Source organism: Diadema antillarum, unplaced genomic scaffold (genome assembly GCF_040938485.1).
Source record: "Diadema antillarum isolate AM-2024a unplaced genomic scaffold, OU_Dant_1.0 seq00000975_RagTag, whole genome shotgun sequence".
In the NCBI taxonomy this organism is placed as follows: Eukaryota; Metazoa; Echinodermata; class Echinoidea; order Diadematoida; family Diadematidae; genus Diadema; species Diadema antillarum.
This window is the reverse complement of record NW_027271817.1, coordinates 195,146-217,747: the sequence shown is the minus strand read 5'-3', so window position 1 is coordinate 217,747 and position 22,602 is coordinate 195,146. Positions and strand designations below refer to the sequence as shown.

The 22,602-nt window shown below is 38.7% G+C and overlaps 1 protein-coding gene across 1 annotated transcript; it reads right to left on the bottom strand.

Annotated features, from left to right (window-relative positions):
* Positions 1–6,801: 6,801 nt before the first annotated feature.
* LOC139742039 (arrestin domain-containing protein 3-like) lies at positions 6,802–20,978 on the bottom strand. The gene is made up of 7 exons (XM_071652601.1): positions 20,727–20,978; positions 17,632–17,766; positions 17,127–17,359; positions 10,266–10,448; positions 8,977–9,171; positions 7,533–8,067; positions 6,802–7,133 (listed from the first exon to the last, which is right to left on the bottom strand). The coding sequence occupies exons 1-7, from the start codon at positions 20,845–20,847 to the stop codon at positions 6,802–6,804; spliced, it is 1,734 nt and encodes a 577-aa protein (XP_071508702.1). The 5' UTR covers positions 20,848–20,978.
* Positions 20,979–22,602: the final 1,624 nt, after the last annotated feature.

Below are 22,602 nucleotides of genomic sequence, written 5' to 3'. Positions count from 1 at the left end.
AGGAAAGGTTGAGAATGACACGAGTAACAAACGATTAACTTTTGGTAGTGATCCGAGAATTTTTGATATTTTGGCAGGGAGGGTCAGTGAACTTGGGAGTTCAGGCTGCACGTATTTGAGGTTTGCATGCGCGCACTAAAGTGCGTGATCCAGTTTCTGCTGGGATGAGGCGCGCTGTGCAGCTGAGGGTTTATGACATAACAAAGGCTTCTATATTGGGAAATCGGCGACTTTCAGCACAGCATGGGTGGAAATATCTCTATGGAAGAACAAGATCAGTGGTGAAAATGATTTGCATGCTTGGCGGAGGTCTGCGCTCTCAGAGTGCTTTTCTAGTTAATATAAAGAAACTATTTGTGTGTTTACTTTTCCCCAATATTTGTTTCACAATTTTCAATGCGAAAGACAGTTTCCCTTGTGCTTTCTTAAATTGATTCATATTAAGTATAATTTATGAAACTTTCATATTATTGTGGTCAGTTTATTTTGTACAGTTTATAATTATGTATGTTTTCATCAGAATGTTCATGTAATTGTAGCTTATGTCTTTATTATTGATTGCAAAATTCTTGTTTTCCATGGGTGTCTTGATTTTTATGCCTCCGCCACGAAGTGGTGCCGGAGGCATTATTTTACCTTTTTTTTTTTTTTTTTTTTTTTTTTTGGGGGGGGGGTCAATGGGATATTTCCATCAAGATGAAAATAAAATTTATTCAAAAATGATTACTATGCTTTTTTCATGTCATCTAAAGCAATATATGTGTGTTTGTATGTTTGCAGATGATGTGTGTACAGCAAAAAAGAGAGTGAATGTGAGTGTACAGCTTGTTAGTATATGTTACTTTGTGTGTGCGTGTGTATGTGTGTGTGTGTGTGTGCATATGTGTACTTGTGTGTCTGTGTGCATTGTGTGTGTACTTTGTGTCAGCATACCGGTAAATGAGTTTGGGTTTGCTTGTGTATGTGTGTGCCTGTAAGAATCAAAAAACTGTTCTTTGACCAAGGAGATTGAAGAAAGAACACAGAGTATACAAACTGGCATGATGCACACATACCACACTTTAATACATTGTAGTTCATGTAATATTTTTATGCTGTATCATATTCATCTAAATGCATCTAATGCATGATTTTATTATACTAGCAGAAATAACTTCTTTTTTAAGTTTGTACTGAATCAACCTCTTAATGAATTCTCTACTACGGACTGACCTTGACAAATTGTAAAATCGCTTAAATTCATTCACACAAGATAATCTTGCTACTATAAGGATACAATGTAGTATTATATACTCTACAAGAATGTGTGCTTAGAAACTACATATCTAATGTACACAGAGGTATAGCCTGATGTTATTACACACACTCTCTATCTCCCCTCTTAAGACTCTTCAATGGTGCCACACAAAGTCAGCTGCAGCACTTTGAGTTAATCTGTAGGGTAACATTACACAAAATCTCTATTCATAGTGAGAAATATGAACACTACTTTGCACAGATGATCTTGAATGAAGGCAGGTTCCCACTGCTTCTTTAAATCACGTTGCAGATTTCATGAATAAACAATTCATTGATAATACATATTGATGTACCCAAAGGGTCTACAATGAGGAATCCAGTAATAGCTCATTTACTTATGAAGGTATGACTTCACCAGAATAACACACAGTTTATCAGTAGGTATGATGCATTGTTGGAAATCCCCCTGCTTTGAAATTTTCTGCTGAATTTTTTTAAGACACTAGAAAAAATTTGAAGTTCACAGGGCCACATGAAAATGTACAGGCACTCTTTTTTTTCTCTGTGATGGCTGATGAAGTGTCGACAGCAGACACACCCATTTCCGTGGCAACAAGATTTGGACAGAGATACATTAGTCCAGTCTTATATTGGCTGATGACAAATTGTTGCCGAGTTCATAAGTCGGTCTACACAGGAATAAAATGTCATCTTCATCTTCAGACAACCATAATTATATCACCACACTTGTGTTCACAACTGACCATTCCAAATGTATCTTGATTTAACATATCTAACTGTGAGTACAGTTCGTTTTTTCTCTATGTAGATGATATTCACTATCACAGTCAGACTGGATTGGAGAGAAAACATTATACACTGTAATATCAAAATGGAATCATTTTTTCATGCTTGACATTTCCAACTTAAAGGGACATTCCATATGATTTTCATACTTTCACATCATATAGTACATAAGTCGACAACTCCATGTATAGATTTGTGGAATTTATTGTGGTTCTTGAGCAGAGAAACAATACTTTGAAAAACCTTTAACAAATTACACTGAACATGGATGATGACATACTGTAAAAGTGGAAATTTTCGCGGTGTTTAAATATTCGCGCATTTCGCACAACCAGAAACTAGCGCGAAAATAAAAGCACGCGAAAATTTTTGCTCGTCATATGTTCCAGTAGTTGACGTTTTGATTCCGCGGAATTAAAAACACGCGAAACTCTTCTAACCCCACCGAGCGCGAAAAATTAGTCGCGCGAAAATATCCACTTTCACAGTAGGAGGTTCACATATTTCAGAAATGTAGCAGTGTAATTCCATTACAATATCGCTTGCTTGCGAGTTCAGCTGTGTATAATCTATGCATGCCTTCTTGCTTTGTTCTGCTTCCTTGAGTCCCAACTCATGCATTCTTATGGTGACTCTGCCAAGTCATCATCCTCGTTCATTGCAATTTGTTCTAAATTTTGAAAATATTTGAATTCTTCGTCCCAATTATCACAAATTCTGAAACTCTGTCCTCGGTATAACTAATTTATAGTTGTTCAAATGTAAAAATCTGAAAATCATGCGGAGGTCTCCTTTAATGCATCTTGTATTACCTAAACTGTTTGTCAAGCCTCGATCCCTACAAGGACTATGTACACATGGTGCTACCACAAACCTTTCTCCCTCATTTGGATTGCTGTGCTATAGAAGTATACACTATTATTATCATCATTATTGTTAATATTATTATTATCTACTTCACCATGCAAACCTTTAAGCAACATATTACCTGAACAAGTACCTGCTGTCCTCTATCACCAAAAACTGTCTATAATCCTCTATCCTAACTACATGTGTATTCATATGACTCACAGACATACACACATTGCACACACTTTTTCTTTCAAAATATTGAGAATAAAGTATAGATTTCAGTAACAGGCAAGACTGATTTGCTTGTACTGACAAATGAGCAATGTACACATAATTCTGTTTGGTGTTTATTCATAGGAATGTGTGTACCCTGTAGCTTTGTCTTGCTGGTAGAGAACACTCTTGAAGTATCTGACAAAACCTTCACGAAGGGTCCCAAACCAATGTGTGTTGGTGGAGCATAATACAGTAGTCACAAAGATCATATGTGACATGGAAAGATCAATGAAAGTTCTTACTGAGAGTTTGTAGAAGAAAGTTCCATTTTGGACCATCTCAGATATCACAAATGTATGATCAAAGCTGAGTGTGATGGATCACAGTCCATCTATTATGAAGTTAAGTTCACATTAGTCAAGGCCACTTGAGCCAAAAATTGCCTTACTCGAAGCAAAAAACAAAAACAAAAACAAAGAGGTCCTGATCTTTTTCTCATATTGTACTTTTGTGTACAGAAGTGTAAGCCAAGTTAGTGAGTTCAATATCCAATGAGGAGGAATATCCTGTTCTTTACATTTGAAATACATTAAAAAAAAAAATATTTGCGCAAGTAGAAATGGCCAAGTCTTCCAACACCAAATCTACTAATGCAAATGAGCATCACACTACACAGAGTTCTACTTACAACTCCAATATTACTCTCCTTGTTTTCTGCATGTGTATTAGTCTGTTTTGACCCATTGAGATCAATCAGTCCCCATTGAAAGCCTCAAGTTTTTGTGTGGGTGTGTGTTGTGTGCCCAGATGACAACATCCATGGATATTTAATTTATACCATCATGAAAATGCACCTTAACACCAGTCAATATATCCCTATACATAGACATGTACCTAGTAATTATGCCATGAGCAAGGCAACAAAGAAAGGAAGAAGATTGTTTGATTCAAAATAACTTTGACCCTTGCAAGAGTCAACAACCATTTGAGTCAATGCACCTTTTTTCAGTCGTGGACCCATTGGAAGTTTCCTGTATACATGTAATAGATATTTGGCTACCAACTACTGGTACAACCATGACTGACAAATATTATGTATTTTTGATACATTTATCTTTACAACATTTCAAAAAAGTAAAACAATAGCATATTTGTTCAAACAAATTGGTATGGATTCATAATGTCTATATTACAAAATACCTATCTAAATTAAAAATCTTGTCATAGCTGTTTTTCACAGCTGTCAGTTATTTAAAGACATATAGGTAGAGTAAAAGAGCAGCTGCAAGAAAGAGTAACAAAAATAGAAAATAGAAAATATCTCCCATGGGCACCTGGGTGGGGCATTAATGCCTTTACTTGGTATTACAAGTACCTGGTTTATCATTAAATAACTTGAAGTAAAATTGGAAGAACATCTGCACACAGTGCAAACTTCAATATATAAATTCCCTGTTTTCTGACTTTGACTTTAGAAAAAAAACAAACATATTGTATGCTGCTGAGTACTGTGAATACAATTATCATGACTGAAGTAATGACTGACTTAAAACGAGCATCAGCACAGCCTCTTTGTCTACAATAGGATAATCTTTATATATATTGTAACCATATTCACACATATCATGCCTTTATGCTGCTCCCAAAAGGAGAAATAACATTCTCCTTTATGGCAAGTCTTTACCTACACTTCATGTGTTCGGCTCCATGTCAATATTCCACTTGTTAATGCTACATAGCTTTTGTTATTTCGCAGCTCAGTTTTAACATGCAATGATTGTCATTCTTTTCACAGTCAACACACAGACATGATACAATGGAAAGCAATATAGTTTGTCAGTCACATTCAATATAGGGTAAGCACATTTTGATAATTGGGCAAGGATATTGAGATATACAAAACAGTACTGGCAGGCTAATGTTTGAAAATCTGAGAAGGGATTTTAAATGCCATATGCAAGTATGAGATACATGAATACGTGTAACACACTACCACAGTTCATAACTGCCATCAACTCTGACATAATCATTTCAGTGTTTTTTCAAATTGCCACTACGGAAATCTGCAAGTTTAGTTGTCCGCTATACACTATTCACTAGGAAATGTAGGCAAGATTTCAGTGTATCTAGTTCTCATCAAAAAATCATCTAATTCTATCACATTGTAATATGTATACCTCACCAAAATTCATTCAAAACACAAAAAGTAAAGAATATGAAACTTTGATATATTAGGAGATAATTCATATTCTAATCATTAATATGAGGAAATGCTTCAGATTCACTGAAAAGTGTATTTGAATAGAGTAAAAACAAATCAGACACAAAACACATATTTTTCTTTGAAATCCTCATTATTAGGATTATTACGAATTCCCAACAAGGCAAAGGTTGTACTGATAACAATGTTAGTATGATAATGCCATGGACTGAATAGGAGCACTGTGTATAGTAGACAAGACTCTGGGCTTTAAAAGAGATCTGGAGTATAATTTCTCCCCAGCTCTTATATGCTCGCTGGTAAAATGATAATGGGATGGCTCTATAGGAGAGTTGTGCTTACACTGAAGGAGCCATTACACCCAACAACATTGCAACCATTTTAGGATATACAAGGATACATTCAAAAACCACAAAAACAAATATTACAAAGTATTTATATACATACAAGGATTAATAACATGAATAAAAGTAGAAGGGGAGAGGATTTCAGTGAATAGAAGGACACACTAAGATCCCCCCCCAAAAAAAAAGGAAATAAAAAAAAAATAGATACATAATAATAATTATTATTTTAAAAAAAAAATCAGCTCTTGTACCATAAGAAGTCAGTATGTCACTTCTAGTCAGAAGACTGGAACATATTTTCATACAGGGCATGCAAACTATGAATAACACAACTACCATCAACTTTCACAGTTGGAGGTAGAATCTTGAATTTCACTTTGTTGCTATGAAGCAAGAAGTGTAACTTCAGTGGATAGATCCCCCATTTTCTGTCTGGTAGCTTTGGACCTGATGCTGTATTGCCATCATTAACATACAAAGGGGAGCTGAGTGTCAAATAATTTGCTAAGCAACCAATCCTACATGTTGTATACAATATGTATCTTTATCTTTTAAAACTTATTAATGCTGAGTTGTCCAAGGAAATGACAGCTTATCCTGTCACAACATAAATCACTTCAAAAATGTTACAAACAAAATACAAAATATAAAAAGCATTGTGGCAAGATTTCAGAATCTAGACATTGAAACTCAAAGTAGTAATTTATGCAAAAGAAATATTCGGATCATGTCTGTTGTCCTTGAGTTTACATTTCGTCTCCCACATTTTGAGGTTTTTAAAGAAACATCTTTGCTTTAAGACACTGAACTAGTTACTGCCAATAACTAAATAACCATAGTTAAAGCTACATCAGTTCAAGTACGAAGATTTTTGGTTGCTGCAATGGTGATTTGCCATTTAAGTCTTTGGATATTCCAAGTATTCACAAAAAGTCCTGATGGCATAACATAAATCAAGGTATACAGTACTGAAGAACTGAGAGGTTTTCTTAAGGAAACCTTAAATTTGGCTAAAAAATATACAAACAGGCACAAGTCATATTTTAATCTTAAAAAACACAATACATACAAAGAAAGAGTTAAAAGAATAATTCAGCATGTTTTGAGAAAACGCGAGTCTCAGATGGATGTAAGTGCTGCCTTGTCTTCAGCCACTCCATTCTCTTCCTTTTTTTCCTCTTCTCCCGGTTGACCCTCGCTGGCCTGATAGGGGTTATAGGGTGGCTGAACCGAGCTCTGTGGTTGGGTGACCAATGGTGCCGTTTCTCCCGGTGGTCCATCCTGGACTGGGGGCCCAGCACTTGGCATTCCCATTGCTGCATACAAGGTGTTTGGGTCATAGTAAGGGTACTGCGGTGCATACATTGTGGTGCCAAAGGCACCTTTCTTACCAGCAATCTCCTGGGCGCCTCCCACTGCCAGTTCATAGGTCGGTGGTGGAGGAAGAGGGCCTGTGGGGTCAAAGTATGCAGGAAAAAACCACTCCTGTAACCTCTTACAATGTCCAAAACACCAAAGAAAATACTTTTTGCTTTGTTTCTCAACATGTTCATTTAAGTCAGATATCAAGAATGAAAGATTATGTACTTTGGTTAAAAATTTCTTTCGATTATGTATAGTCCCATTCTTGCTGAATGAAATGATGACACTGTTAACCCTACTACTACTTTGACAACTACTACTACTACTACTACTACTACTACTACTACTACTACTACCATTACTATTACAAATAATGTCACTAATGTTTATCATTATCACTATCATCCTCTCCACCTTAATCATCAAAATCATCACCATCATCATGATGCACACAAACACCCATAAGCACTTAACAGAGGAATATCCACCTGCTGCAGCAGGATCAGGCTGAGGGTAGCCAGGCTGAGGTTCTCCTGCCGGTGGGTACCCTGGTTGTGGTTGCCCAGGTGGAGGGTACCCTGCATCTTGAGGCTGTCCAGCTGGTGGGTACCCTGGTTGGGGCTGACCTGGTGGAGGGTACCCTGGTTGGGGCTGACCTGGTGGAGGGTACCCTGGTTGGGGCTGGCCTGTTGGAGGGTACCCTGGTTGGGGCTGACCTGGTGCAGGGTACCCTGGTTGGGGCTGACCTGGTGGAGGGTACCCTGGTTGGGGCTGACCTGGTGCAGGGTAGCCAGGCTGAGGTTGGCCTGGAGGTAGATACCCTGGCTGGGGTTGGCCTGGAGGCGGATAGCCAGCAGCACCCATGGGGGGCCCTTGGGGTGGAGGGTAACCCCCAGGAACCCCAGGCTGCATGGGAGCTTGGGATGGGTCACGCAAGGTTTGCTGGAAAGCTGGAACCGTGCCAATTGTGACTGGATAATCAAAGTCCAAGTCAACTGGAGTGCCAGACACATCAGCCTCAATCTTGAAAATATGAAAGTTATGAAAGAAGAGTAATATATATATATCACTATGGGAACAATGCTGAACTGGATAACTGGATGATAAAGAAGACATGACTTTCCATTCATGAAACATTAATCACACAAAATTGCAGGATTCTGGAGAACAAAGTTATTGATTTTACTGTGCACAGAATTTGATAAATGAAAAATGGTATCTTCTGACTTCATTCACTGCTTATCTCCCTAGCTGTATACTCACACCTCCATCGGAAAAAAAAGGGAGGTTTAATTGGAAATTTGACACATTGTGAAAAACGGTTTCTGTACTAGTGTGGATTTTTCTATTCACCTCGGCCAACTTCTTAGAGATCATTCACATTAAGAGTTTGGTTAAGAAGTCCTCATCTACACATATTTTTCAGATAAATGTTATACACAGATAGATAACCACGACATCAGCATCTACACAAAACATGTCATGGACCTTGTGCAAATGTCATTTGTTTAGAATCTAAAGAAAAAAATCCAACATATTTTGTAAGTGAACATTTCAGCATTCTAAATCCAATGATTAGGACTAAAATTTGACTTTAAATAAGGCCAATATATCATAACCCGCACTTTAAGAAAGTCATGTACTACGATATAGATAATTTTACACTTTTGTTCTCAAATTACTCCAAAGCAACTCATCCTGGCAAATTGCATCAGCTGGGCAAGTTTCTTGGTAGACCCTTTTGATGTATTGCAAACAAATTCCACATGGTAAAATATGGATTTTGAGCCCTTCTAAGAACCATGTTTTAGCTTTAACTCGTTGAGAACGGACTGATTTTGCTACAACAGGCATTTCCTATAGACACCTGCCCCATTATACTTGGGATTCGTCCTCAACGGGTTATCAATCCTTCCTGATGTAACAGCTCACCTTGACTTTGTACTCCATCTGGATGTTTGGGCAGTTTTCAAAGGAGACTGGGGGGATGGGAGGAATGACCATGTGACGTCCTTCCAAGTTGACCGTGTCCATGGCTCCACAACCATCATGCTTCACCTCAGCAACATTGACAGAGGATTTCTTGTGATGGGTGCGGGATCCGTGCTTCGCATAGAATGTTGTTTTCTGCACATCATGATGGCAAAATACAAGAGTCATGTTGAAGGAGAAAAATAGTGAGCCAAGAAGGGTACTTCATTAAAATACCATCATTGCCCTGATTCAATGTTGGAGATAGTGGCATACCAATGTGCTTATACTTCATCATTCTCTACAAAATTATCCTAAGTTGAAAAATTACTTGCTAAAATGTAGACTTTCTTCAGTGATGCCAACACAGGATCTATAAATCACTAACATTATCTGGTTCTCTTTGCAGAGTTCTACACTTTACCTACCGAGTATCTTTGGGCTACCTAAAAATGTGTTTATTTTGTTTTCATTTCAGTGTTAAGATGTATTCTGTGCACGTTACAAAAACAACAACACAAATATTCACACAGATGAGCTTTGTGAAATTCAAAAGTTGCCTCTTGGGTGGTGAACAATTGAACGGATGGTGTATAGTACATCAAAATCTTTGGAACCACTGTATGGCTGAGCAAGGGTGCTTGGAATGAATTTTTGAGTGAGAATGACTGAGGCAAACAGTTATGGAATTACGACAACTAGCCTTGCTTTTACATGCATCAAGCATGCTTAATTTGAATGCTGAATTACAAACACGATTGCAATTATAATTTGAATCATTGTTCCTTCATACGACCGAGGAAAGCCTCACGGATTCTGTGGTTCTGAATTCCAGAGGAGGGGAGGTTTGGCTTCTTTCCAAGTTCCCATTAATTGCTCTTGAGCCGTAAGTAGCATGCACTTTTGACTGCAGTGCAAGCATTTGAGGAGTGTGATCTTTCTGCGGAATAGTTGGAAGGTCTTTGTAACTCCGCCCCAAAAAAACATGATTGGAGTTCAATTACGTTCACACAGTAGTTTTGCTGCTTACATGCAATTCTAGCGAACTGTGAAAAACACCTCTGGACCGTCATTTGAAACAATGGAATTACGATTCAAATCACCCTCCACGATTCCAGTTTGCATTCCCTTTGCAAGAATGCTTAATTTAAAATACAATTCTAGTGATGCGTCATTACAATCGTGTTTCAATTAAAGCACTCTCTGTACGTGTGAAAGCTAGGTAGGTATTATGGTTACAAAGCGGATACCTGAGAGAGTCGAATCTTGATGCTGCAGATGTCCCTTGAGCTCTCATTATTGAGGTTGACGGTGTAAAAGATGTATTCGCCAGGTGCATACCCACACTTGTCGATCCTGGCTGACATTGAGATTGGTCCAGATTCACAGCAGAGGCAGCAAACTGTCTTGGAGGCAGTTTGAACAGGGCTGTGCTGTGAGGAATACAAGAGTAGACAAGAAGAACTGATAACCTTAATTCATCTAAAAAGCTTATTTGTTGATTAAATAGCAGTGAGGCAAAGCAAGTGAAAAGAAATTATTTCAAAATTCAAAATAGACTATAGACTATTGCAAACTTTTGTGAAGTTGGACAGATCACAGAGAAGCTTAGAGGGGATTCCAGACAATTTTTCATAATTTTACATCATGTAGTACATAATTCAACAGTTCCACATATAGATTTGTGGAATTTGTTGTGGTCCTTGAGCAGAGAAACCAATACTCTAAAAAATCTTAAACAAATTACACTGGACAGAGTTGATGACATAGGAGCCTCACATATATGTCATAAATGTAGCAATGTAATTCCATTACAACACCACTTGCTTAACAAGTCCATCTGTGTATAATCTATGCATGCCTTCTTCTTTTGTTCTGCTGCCTTGAGACCCAACTCATGCATTCTTATGGTGAGGCTGCCATGTCATCATCCTTGTTCATTGCAATTTGTTATAAATTTTGAAAACACTCTTATTCCTCATCCCAATCACTATAAATTCTGAAACTCTGTACTCAGTATTACTAATTTATAGTTGTTCAAATGTAAAAGTCTGAAAATCATCCGGAAGTCTCCTTTAAGTTTCCGTATTGGCACACAATGCACCCTAATGACACGTCCATACACTACTTGTCTCATCAGCTAATGATACTCCAATATGATTAATTCTTTGATCACTGCAGACACCAAAACAATGTCACTTTGATTAGACTGCACTGCCTATGTTTATTTAACTTGAGATAAACATGAGCACTGCCTGCAGAATTTACATCTTCATAAATGAGAGCGAGGTTGATAAAAGTTATTCCACTGTAAGCTAGGCTTATTTGGCACAAAAAGGGTATGAAATAGTAATGTAATGCTTTTGACACCTGCGCAGAGTGCAGTTCCATAACGTACACTCTATGTAAGGCCATAAAACTGAGTAGTGCTACTGAGTCACAAGCAGAATGTAGTGCGATATATATGCACATTGGTAGCATGTACTAGTACTGTTTATAACCCACAGGTTCAGAAGGGAAGGCCCTGCAGAAATTAAAAAGACACGCCACATTGCCAATTCATTCCATCCCATGAGACTTAAAAGTATAAAAGTGATATAGTATCCTCTCCCCTCTCTCTCTCTCTCTCTCTCTCTCTTCCTTTCCCTGCCACTCTGTTTAAAAGTATATTGACAGTAAAGGATTTTTTTTCAAGAAGGCTTTTGCTTCATGAAATATAAACCACTCATAAACAGGTATCACACCTAATTTCCTAGGGTTCTAGATGTTCTCTGGTGCTATCTAAGGCTTATTTCTTCAACATACGATAGCAATAAGTAAGAAATCCTTTCCACCGGGAGACACAGAGCCAGGGCGGGAGAAATCAAATCTCAAGCGGGAGAACGGGAGATTTTGCAAAAATAGGTTTTCGGCGGGAGATCTCCCGTCGAAAACGGGAGAGTTGGAGTCTCTGTGGTAAGTCTTGCAAGAGTAACAACTTCTTGTAGAAACAGCCAAACAGGAAGTAGGATTCTTGTCATTTGCATGAAAACTGCCATTCCATCAACAGCTGCTATCAGAGCGACTTTTTATGAAATAGGACACAGTGACTAACTTCCTTCCTTTTTCCTTCATCTTTGGGAAACATATGGACTGTCAGAGCCACAATGATTTTCACATCATGCGTGCATGGCCAAATCCCTGGTAAAATACACTGCAGTATATCTGTATGTCAAGGTTAACAAACTTTTAATGTTCAGCTACTTAAAGATAATAAACTTTTGGTACCGGTACCTCAAAAGTTTCCCTGAGTTTCCTTGTCTTAGTTTGTGTTTCAGGTTAAAGTACCTTTCATATAACTAACACTGTGAGACTTACTCGCCCCAAAGTGCTCTCATGTCTTAGTAATCATGCAATACTGTAATGGTTTTGTACCAGCGCAGAGCGGGCTCTGAAAAATTCGAACGAGTCGTTAGTTTGACTCAACGCGGTACCGCGACAATCAATATACACGTATTGTATGAAACCATTATTAGTGTTAGTTATATGAAAGGTACTTTAACCTGAAACACAAACTAAGACAAGGAAACTCAGGGAAACTTTTGAGGTACCAAAACTTTATATTATCATTAAAACCATCTTTTATGCTCACTGAACACGAAGGTTAAAACACAGCAGTCATTCGCACAAAGCAGGTATCTTTATTAACACTTTTTTTTTTTTTTAATTAACATGAATACGTGAATGAAAATAGTAAAATGCTAAAAGTTCAAGGGAAATTTTCACATCTTGAAACAAGTGCGACGGACGCGATGGATTTCTATAAACCTATGTTCAAATCCAAGTAAATTAATTTGTCTACAGAAAGGGAATGGCCCTTGAGTTACTTAAACACACACACACACACACACACACACACTGAAATTATCTGGAGATGTTCTACATAGCTTTGGGTATTCTTTATGCACTGTGTTTCCTATTCTCCCCTATTTAATACTGGTAATGTTTTGACTTGCAGTTAATGAATGACAATGATCCAATTCTTTGATTCTGTCAATGCATACTGTGTAACATGCTACTGTACTTTCTTTCTTTCTTTCTTTTCATGAGAGGATGATGAAATGTAAAAAAAAAAAAAAAAAAAAGGATTTCTCTAGGATATGCTCTACCTGCATGCATGACAGTAATTGTATGCTTGCAAGCGATGCTCATGTTGTGAGCACTGAAAATTGTATGCTGATTGAACTACATGTATAATGTATTACAGTGTATACATTTAGTACACCATTGCACTGAGTATCATCATCAGAAAATTTCAAGGTTACAGGTTATGCATTAATTATCATTAACATGCGGTTATGTGCAACCCCCCCCCCCCCCTTTCATACACACACACACACACACACACAGCTATACCAGCAATTCTCATGATAGTGGAGTACCTGCTTTAAGAGCCTGCAGTATGTACTTAACTAATACACGGTCACCGTAACATGATATACAAAAAATAAACAACAAATAACTCCCACTCATTTTGACCTTCATCAGTCTACAGACAAGGTCCATGAAGTAGTTGTAACAGGATTGTAACAGTACTTACTGTATTTTAAAGTGAATACCCAGTGGTAACCTGCTGCCTGAATATACCAGGGGCAGATCCAGGAATTCCATAAAGGGGAGGCGCCTTTGCAAAATTAAAGAGAGGCGCATGCACCCCCCCCCCCCATTTTTTCTTTTTATTTCTTTTGTTTTAGCCAAAAATAAAGAGGGGGCACACCAGGTACAATGATCATGACAAATGATGGTCATGAAGCCAATGTTCTTTGGGCAACAAAGAAGAGTGGAAAGCTAATGGTGGCATGAAAAGACCGACAGAATTCTGAAAAGATTCAGAATTAGAAAAAGTGGACCACTTCCGGGTTTAATCAGCTGAAAAGCCAATAGGCATGTTGGTTTTTAATTCACTGGGATAAGCATGCGTGATGTAATGATTGATTATCAGTCCTGTTATTTGTTTGAACAGGATATTGATGAATACCATAAATTGTTCCGTAAAACTTATGCATTATATCGCTCTGAAAATGAGTGAAGTGCCTCTAATTGCCTGAGAACAATAAGAGGTCATTCGTACCAAGGTGGTTCTACCTCCATGTTCGTACCAATGTGCCCATGATCTAACTCCGAACTGGCTTATTGGTCAGGTTATCACTGATTTTATGCAAATGGGGAGCTGATTTACATCTGAAAAATTGACACATGGCACTCAGTGCAACATGCAGTTCAGAAGCATGCCTGTATGAAAGTGGCACTTTGGCCAGACCTGTACCACAGCTGAATACACACAAAAAAGAAAATCTACATGTATCACACTTTAAAAAATTTTTTTATAAAAGGAAACTATTGTTATACACAACTATTGAAGATTAGGCTTTTCAAATTTACATTGTAGCACGGATGCACATATACTGAGTTGTGAGTCAACAAAATTTATTGCCATGATACTCAAATGAGTTTCATCTCCTGCAACAGTACAGCATGCCAGTATCAGTTTTATTTGCACTCCTGGGCACAATATTCAACAGGAAGGGAAGTATCTGACATTTAAATTAGTAGAACACATCAGTGAAAGTTTGAGGAAAATTGGACAATCGATGCAAAAGTTATGGATTTTTTAAATTTTTGTGTTGGAACCGCTGGATGAGGAGACTACTACAGCTTGTGAGTCATATGCGTACAACAGTATAAAGAAAATGTAAAAGAAAATTCAACATATTTTCACTTTTTTCGCATAATAAAAGAGCAATTGACTTGCCTCTTTCTAAAGGCAGGGGGAATAATATTACCCATAACATTTATCGGTAACGAGGTAGGGGAATGTGTACTTTTTTCAAAAGATGGAATTTTGTGAAATTCTCTTTATATTTTCCTTATATTGTTGTACGCATGTGACATCTAAGTTATTCATACACTGCAGTAGTCTTCTCATCCAGCGGGTACTGCAAAAAAACTTCAACAATTCATAACTTTTGAACGGATTGTCTGATTTTCCTCAAACTTTCAATGATGTGTTCTACTAATATTGCTACATTCTCTCAATCCTTATGTTGATGTATTTATTCGATACAATTGAGTATATGAATATAAGAACGACCCAAGTCCAATTTTTGGCCAAATTCAGTTTTTAATGGGAAATTGTAGCTTATGCATGGACTCATCTTGTGTGTAAATGATAAATCTTAATTACCCCCGGAAGTGCCTGAAATGAATGAGTTAAATCTTATATCAATATAAGAATGAAGGACTTGGGTCATTCTTACATTCATATAATAGCGCCCTCTCTCATCCTTCTCCCATCTCTATAGCAGAATATCATGTATATGAATCACAGAACGACCCAAGTCCATATGAATCAAAGAACGACCCAAGTCCACCACACAAAATGGCCTCTCCACAATTAATGTAAATGTTAATTGTCATAATAATATATGTTCTAATTTGTATATACAATGTTGCCTTCCCATCACAGTTGAATAGAATATTACTGGACAAATAAAAAAGATATGAAGTTTTTTTTAGTTTACTCGAAATATTCCTCCATGGACTTGGGTCGTTCTTATATTCATATACTCAATTCCTTCTTGTATCATTCCCTTGTAGAGTATCAAAATAATGATGTCAGAATATTTTGTTCCAGCTTGGAATGGAACCAGGGCCAAGCATGGTTAGTAACAAATAGTATTCATAGATACCAGTATAAAGCCAGTTCGGAGTTAGCTCATGGGCACATTGGTATGAATGACCTTTCTGTTTTCTCAGTTGACTAGGGGCACTTCACTTGTTTTCAGAGCGACATAATGCATAAAAAATTTATGGGATTCATCAATCCTGTTCAAACAAAGAATGAACTTACGTAGGCCAGATGACCAGAATGAGCCGTCAATTAACACTGTACTTGGGAAAGCATCCATTTCATTATTTTGCATTGAATGTATTAATCATACCAGTCTCTTTCTATAAATACTGCCAAATACCACTTTTGCTGTGAGGTGGATGTGCAAGCAAGCAGCATTTATGAGGATTAAATGAATAATCATAACATCACAGATGCTTGTCCAAGTGAACTTAAAAATCAACATGCCTGTCGGTACATGCCTGTTATGAATGACCTTTTGTCTGCTCACTTGCAACATGGAACTGCAAACTGGCTCATTAGGCTGCGTTCACATAGAAGTATTCGGTATTCGGGTATTCGGTATTCGCTATTCGCTATTCGGGCACCGAATACACCATCACCCGCACCGTCAACTCACCATCCCATGCAGTGAGGATTTCTTCCTCCTACATCCCAGCAAATCTTATTAACAATTTCTAAACAGCATCAAAATGTCAGTCTACATGCTTATTTTTGCTAAAGGGCAAATCCAGACCAAAAGTGTCATTATTTCATAAACGAGAGACGGTATACGCTGCAAGAAAATCGAACAAGCTCGATTCCCACTTTGCTATACTTTTTGCAGCTATTCGGTACTTTCGAATAGTGCCCTCCTATGTGAACCGGTGTGAGGAAATCCTATCGTTCGATTCAAGCTATTCGAGTGCCCTTGAAAAACGAGCCCGAATACCCGAATAGTATACTTCTATGTGAACGCAGCCTTAGGGGCAAGGTGAGGTTGTTAAGAACCAGTTTCCATTGCGATGAACAGCTATTACATCACACTTTGGCACTCTATATATCCATGACCATTTCTATAGATATTTCATTCTCAATCACTGCTGTGTATACAGTGATGCAGTTTGCTCTAATTCATCCTACAAAATACTGTGAAATAAGAAAGTTTTGGGTGCATGTAACTATCTCGAATTTTGTAAGGAGCCAGGATTCATAAAAGTAAAATGCATGCAAGAGGTTTAGTCTACACAATGCACTGAATGCCAGCACTTGGCCATTTTGCGAAAGTTTCATGCTGCAAATGTTTCTGGTTTGACAGCACAGGCATATTTACAGTAATTTACATCGGAATAGATGACATGGAAAACATTCATCATAATAGATAGATTATAAGAAATCATCATTATTTAATGACAAAGCAGTCATGCTTTCAGATGAAAATGGGATAATATGTTTTACTTACCAGGATATTTGGGACAAAGTTCAGATCTTTGACCGTCATGATGCTAAAGAACCTCTTGGTGTGATGGTCAAACTTCCATGGCCGGTCAATCACTGCCTTCACGTAGTACCTCACGTACCCATATCTCCCCTCAAATGGGGGCGGCAAGGACTGAAATGGGACCTGGAACTGAAAAGGGAAGCGGTGCTCTCCGGTAGGGAGGGTAATGCGATTGGCCTGGCTGTTGTCCTTACCTGTATGACACAAGGAGTACGAATTTCATCAGCATTCAGTTCTGCCAGATCTTAGGCTCTCATATAGACTGCATCTCTTTCCAATTTCTGCAACCTGTTGCATCAACGACTTAGGAACACAAAGGACTCAAGAAAATCATGAGAATGGTTGTTTCCAATGAGCAAATCAATCACACCAGACCATAGATATTTCCAGTATTCTACAGTGAACAAGCAGAGGGTAACTAGCAATCAAAAGCAGCCGTCAAGAAGAATTCCATTCAAGCTGTTACCTGCTCCACGAAGTGTAACTTCCTGCTTGAAGAATGGAATCTTCCATCGGTATGTCACAGTTCTGCGGTCATCACCAGACCCTTCTTCTTCTGTCCAGTGCGTGTACGACTTTCCGACAAACTTGATCTGAATTCCTGGAGATGACAGACAAAACAAAGAAATAATCAAGGTCAAAGGTCAACCTATTACACTTGTAAGACTAGCACTGAAAGTGGTAAAAACTATTCACACGACAAAATTAGTACAGCTCGTTCAACAAGTAATCTGTTCACTTTCATTATAAAAATTTGAATAGCAAAAATGTTACTAGGGTCATGATGAATGGAATGTGTATGCAGAAGGGGTAGTATGAGTAAACAAAGAAATTGTTAACAAATATGATATAGCAACTAAGCTAAGGTGGTGGCACATACAAGTAAAGTGTGTTTCATATTGGCCAGATACCCTACATTTACCTTGTCCTTTCTTTCCCTTTCCAATTCCATGGCATGTCTCATGTGATTGCCTTCCTTGTACCAGTATCAGGGGCGGATCCAGGAATTCCGTAAAGGGGGGGGGGGGGGGGGTGCAAACAATATTTCTGGTGCTATTCAGGGGTTTCATGTCAGTTTTTCTTTTTATTTCTTTTGTTTTAACAACGAATAAAGAGGGGGCGCGCCCTGGTGCGCCCCCTCTGGATACGCCAAGTGCTGAGTATGCCATGGAGAGGGTCCTGGCCTAACCAGGCTACAATGTATGATTAAATATGTACATAAACAGAGCAAGGCAGCTTTCATCTTCTCTTTCTCCCTCTGACCAAATTTGATAGCATTCTTACAGTGGTGAATCGGGGGGGGGGGGGGGGTTAGGGGGTTTAACTCCTCCCTCCCCCTTTGCCTTGGGCTGCCAAGTGAAAATGTGATGTGCATCTATAGACAAACGCAATGTGTCCAGACTAACACAGTAGGCCGGTATGTTCCTAGCACTCTGTCTCAAACTCAATCTCAGACACTTACAATTCATTTATGGGGGTTCAAAATAGCAAAAACAAAAGGAAAAACAAAAAAGAAAACACAAATTGCCAAAAGGGGGGACACCTCCTCTCAGACTGCCATGCCTGCCAACAGTATTCGTGAACATTACACCAAAGGTGGACTGCACTGAACAGGAAGAAGAAAGACTCTCCCCCACTTGCTGCATAGCTCAGACTTTGCTGTATAGATCCGCATCCTCATTGGGTCAACCCCCCCAGCAAAAAGCTAAATCCATTTCTGCCTTACTAGGCTAAAATACAAATCATCTTTGTTTACTGGTAATTGTTTTTCTCCTGTTGTTCTAATTCCATTAACTCAAGGATTCGCTATTCTAAAAAATGATTTGCATACTGCGACTTAAGGATTCACAATTCCAGATCTATACAAAACTGATTTTACATTGATGAGGCAGGACTCACTCGACACTCCCAACTTATCACAAGCATGACTCATAACATATTGAAAACTTTGCTGGACATTTACAGTCAAACCTGTCTTAGCCGCCACCTGTCTATAGTGGCCACCTGCTTATGTAAAGGGGCCACTGAAGATCCCCCACACAAAATTGCTGTACTACAGACTCTAAACGCTGCCAGTGGCCACTCATCATTTTGTATCCCGAGGTGAATGTTTAATTGCATAATACATTTGATTTGTAGCGGCCACAAAAATTTAGCTGAGCCTTGAATATGTTAGCTTTTACATTCGTTGTGTGAATTCTACCAAATCCTAGTTCATTTAGTCACAATCAAACAAACTTAATTGACAAACACAGCTCTTACTTTGTGAAAAGCCCGTCTTTAAGTGGCCACTCGTCTACGGCAGCCACTTTTGTCGTTTTCCTTGGGTGGACGCTACTGTATATCTATAGACAGGTTTGACTGTACTATACAATCAACAACTGAGCATTACAAATAATCACGATCTACAATCCAATATTCAAACTAACTTCACTCTTTACCAATCTTCAACAAAACATCACTTTCATTTGCCTTTTGTCCTGCAGAAACCAGTTACTGGTGTGTGCACAACATAGAATGTATATGCAACGTGTATATTGTACTTCAGACAATCACTACGATGTCGGAGGTACACCTATATTAAGTACCAGTACCTATTGTTTCATGTGAGAAGTGTCACTTTCATTCCATGCCCTCACATTGCACGGCTCTTCAGCTCTCATATGACCAGGTAAACAGAAAGATCCGTCTGTCCGGAGGACTCTTTTATATTTTGCCATTAACGCTGTCCTCCGTAGACAGAGGGGATCTGTGAAGCCAGACGCAGTCTCCGCGGAACATTCCCCGACGGACAGATACAGACCAATCTTTCTGTCAAATGACCAGGGAGTCAGACTCCCACTTAAAACCTCTCTTGCTCGTAAAGTGTCAGGGGCGGATCCAGGAATTCTGTAAAGGGGGGGGGGGGGGGGGGCGTGACTAAAATTTCTGGTGCCACTTCCGGGTTTCATTTCATTTTTTTCTTTTTATTTCTTTTGTTTTTTACGAAAAATAAAGGGGGGGGGGGCGTGCGCCAGTTGCGCCCCCCTCTGGATCCGCCACTGAGTGAAATGTATTTAGGGTTGTCAGTCAGATCAGGAAGGTGGGTAACTGCGACCAGCCCGAACAAGGAGCGCCCCGAGGTTAGATAGGGGGTGGGTTGACCGAAAGATATGTTCTGCGGAGACTACTGGCTCCACGGATCGATCCCCTAACGTCAAAAAAATAAAAGACTCCTCCAGACAGACGGATCTTTCTCAATCTGTCTAGGTGGGAAGAGATACAAGAGTCACCATAGTCACACGCCTTGTAACTGCTGCCACCATGCACCACCACCATCACCATCAATCACCTGACTATCACTTAATTTACACGTATCTAGTATTACCGTTTCTCGCATCTTTTTGGTTAATACATTGTACTACGATCTGTGTGAGGATAGCAGTAAGCCAGTATCATCAAGAGCTGTGAATGTTATCTCGTTTGCCCCTGTCAACAAAAATTAACACTGGGCACGCTTCTATTCTACTGCCAGTACTGGGCGGCAGTAGAATCTAGTACTAGTAAGTAGTATAAACTCACCTCGTATGTCACCCTTTTCCTCCGAGACGACAATCCTCACCTCCCCATGTACGGGGTCTCCAGGTCTAAATACTGAGTTGTTCCCTGCAAATAACACCTCAAAAATTTGTAGTTTGCCCATGGTGGACTGGACTGAAACGATACTTTATCAACGACGGGAGCACGTCTGTGTTCGCACCATCCAAACAGTATTTCTCGCAATCAACAAATCCTATCTTTTTTAAGCCAGCAGAGCCATGACACCACACTAAATCACAAGCGGTCGAGTGCAGGCGCAGGCGGCCGGAGGATATGTGTGCAATTCCAAGAGGAGGGTTGTGGGTGCGGCCGCACGGTGGTGGTGTGTACTCGTACCATGGAGCTACTAAGTCTCTGTTAGTAGCTCCATGCTCGTACCTTGATGAGCGGTCTGCAACAGGGCAATGCTGCCGTTTTCCGATTGTGCGTGCTGTCATGTCACGAGATGCAGAGCCACCGCCCATGATGAGTACATGATCCCCCCCCCCCCCTGGACTTTTTTTATACTTCAGTGGACCGGGAGGCCTGCTGCTCTTCTTTCACTTTTCCAGAACGATGTTGTAGGGCAGGGCCTGTCATACAGAAATATTCAAAACAAAGCACTTACATGGACATCAATCGCATGGATCAATAAAGGAATAGGCCCTACAAAAACTTTACAAGACAACGGTGGAAATTAGCCTATATATACTGTGTGAAATTTAAGAATCATTATAGGCCTACACAAGAGATGAACATTACGGCATTGTGACTCATATCATATTAATGAAGCCAAAGAATCAAACTTTTCATGTGAATCATGCCAGTATGTTTACTAATACGAATGAAGATTGTAGGCGGATACAAATTATACTGAACGATTGCAGTTCATTTATTGATAATCATTTATATCTTTATCTTACACCGGCTATTTGAAATAACAACACTCGTATTGATCAACATCGGAAGTCATCTTTCACCCGAGTTTGCGACATGCACAGTGCATTCCAATCATCTTTCGGGCATTAATATTACTCTGCCCAATATTGAATCTCATATTAAAACATCAGTGATGCACTATAGGCCTATCTAGTAGAGTAGGAGTTTGAGTTTGAGTTTGAGTTTATTTTATTTCACCACCGGTCACCCACTTCAAAGTCCATGGCTGTTCCTCTGTGAGTCCGTCTATAGTTTTAAAGCAACATTTTATAGGCCTACATAAATAGTATATAGGAAACGAAAAGAAAACAAACACACAAAAGCAAAACATTCGAAATCATGCATATTGCAATCAATACGCAATAGGACTTCAGATACCGAAAGAAAAGTGACTGACATACAATGTTACAGTTCAATGCAAACGATTGCTATATTATGATTTATCTTATTTTTAGATAATAGAGAGGGATACACTTTGCTTTACGTCATCTGAGAGATTGTTCCATAATTTGGTATTTATACCGCGATATACACCACGTCTAATTTAAATGTTCCTTTTCTCCGTATGTAAGCAGTAGACTGCTTAAATGAAAATGAATTACAAAGGCATGGTCCTATTTATAAATCTATACGTATACATGCAACAACTGTTTATCACTTTTTCAACAAATTTGTCTATCTCCAATTTTAAATTTGTACTAAAATCAAATAATTCTTCACTTGAAAATCTCCACTTTATGTCCATAGCAACTGTAAGTGCTCTATTGAGTAATTTCTGAATTTTATCAATACGTGTTTTTCCTGCATTTCACCAACGCCCCTACATACTACAGTAGCCAATCCTACTCTGAATAATAGTTTTAATAAAAATTATGCCACTTGCTATTATATAAGGTCGGATTCTCTTTAACAAAAATAAAACAGGGTGTGTAATTTTTCT

What these genes read in the sequence shown, in the direction of transcription:
- LOC139742039 (XM_071652601.1), bottom strand. Translation starts at nt 20,847, where the DNA reads ATGGGCAAACTACAAATTTTTGAGGTGTTATTTGCAGGGAACAACTCA. An exon ending in ACTTTGTCCCAAATATCCTG is followed by an intron (nt 10,449 to 17,126) that starts GTAAGTAAAACA and finishes TATTCCTCACAG; the next exon opens with CACAGCCCTGTTCAAACTGC. An exon ending in TCAAGATTCGACTCTCTCAG is followed by an intron (nt 9,172 to 10,265) that starts GTATCCGCTTTG and finishes CATGATGTGCAG; the next exon opens with AAAACAACATTCTATGCGAA.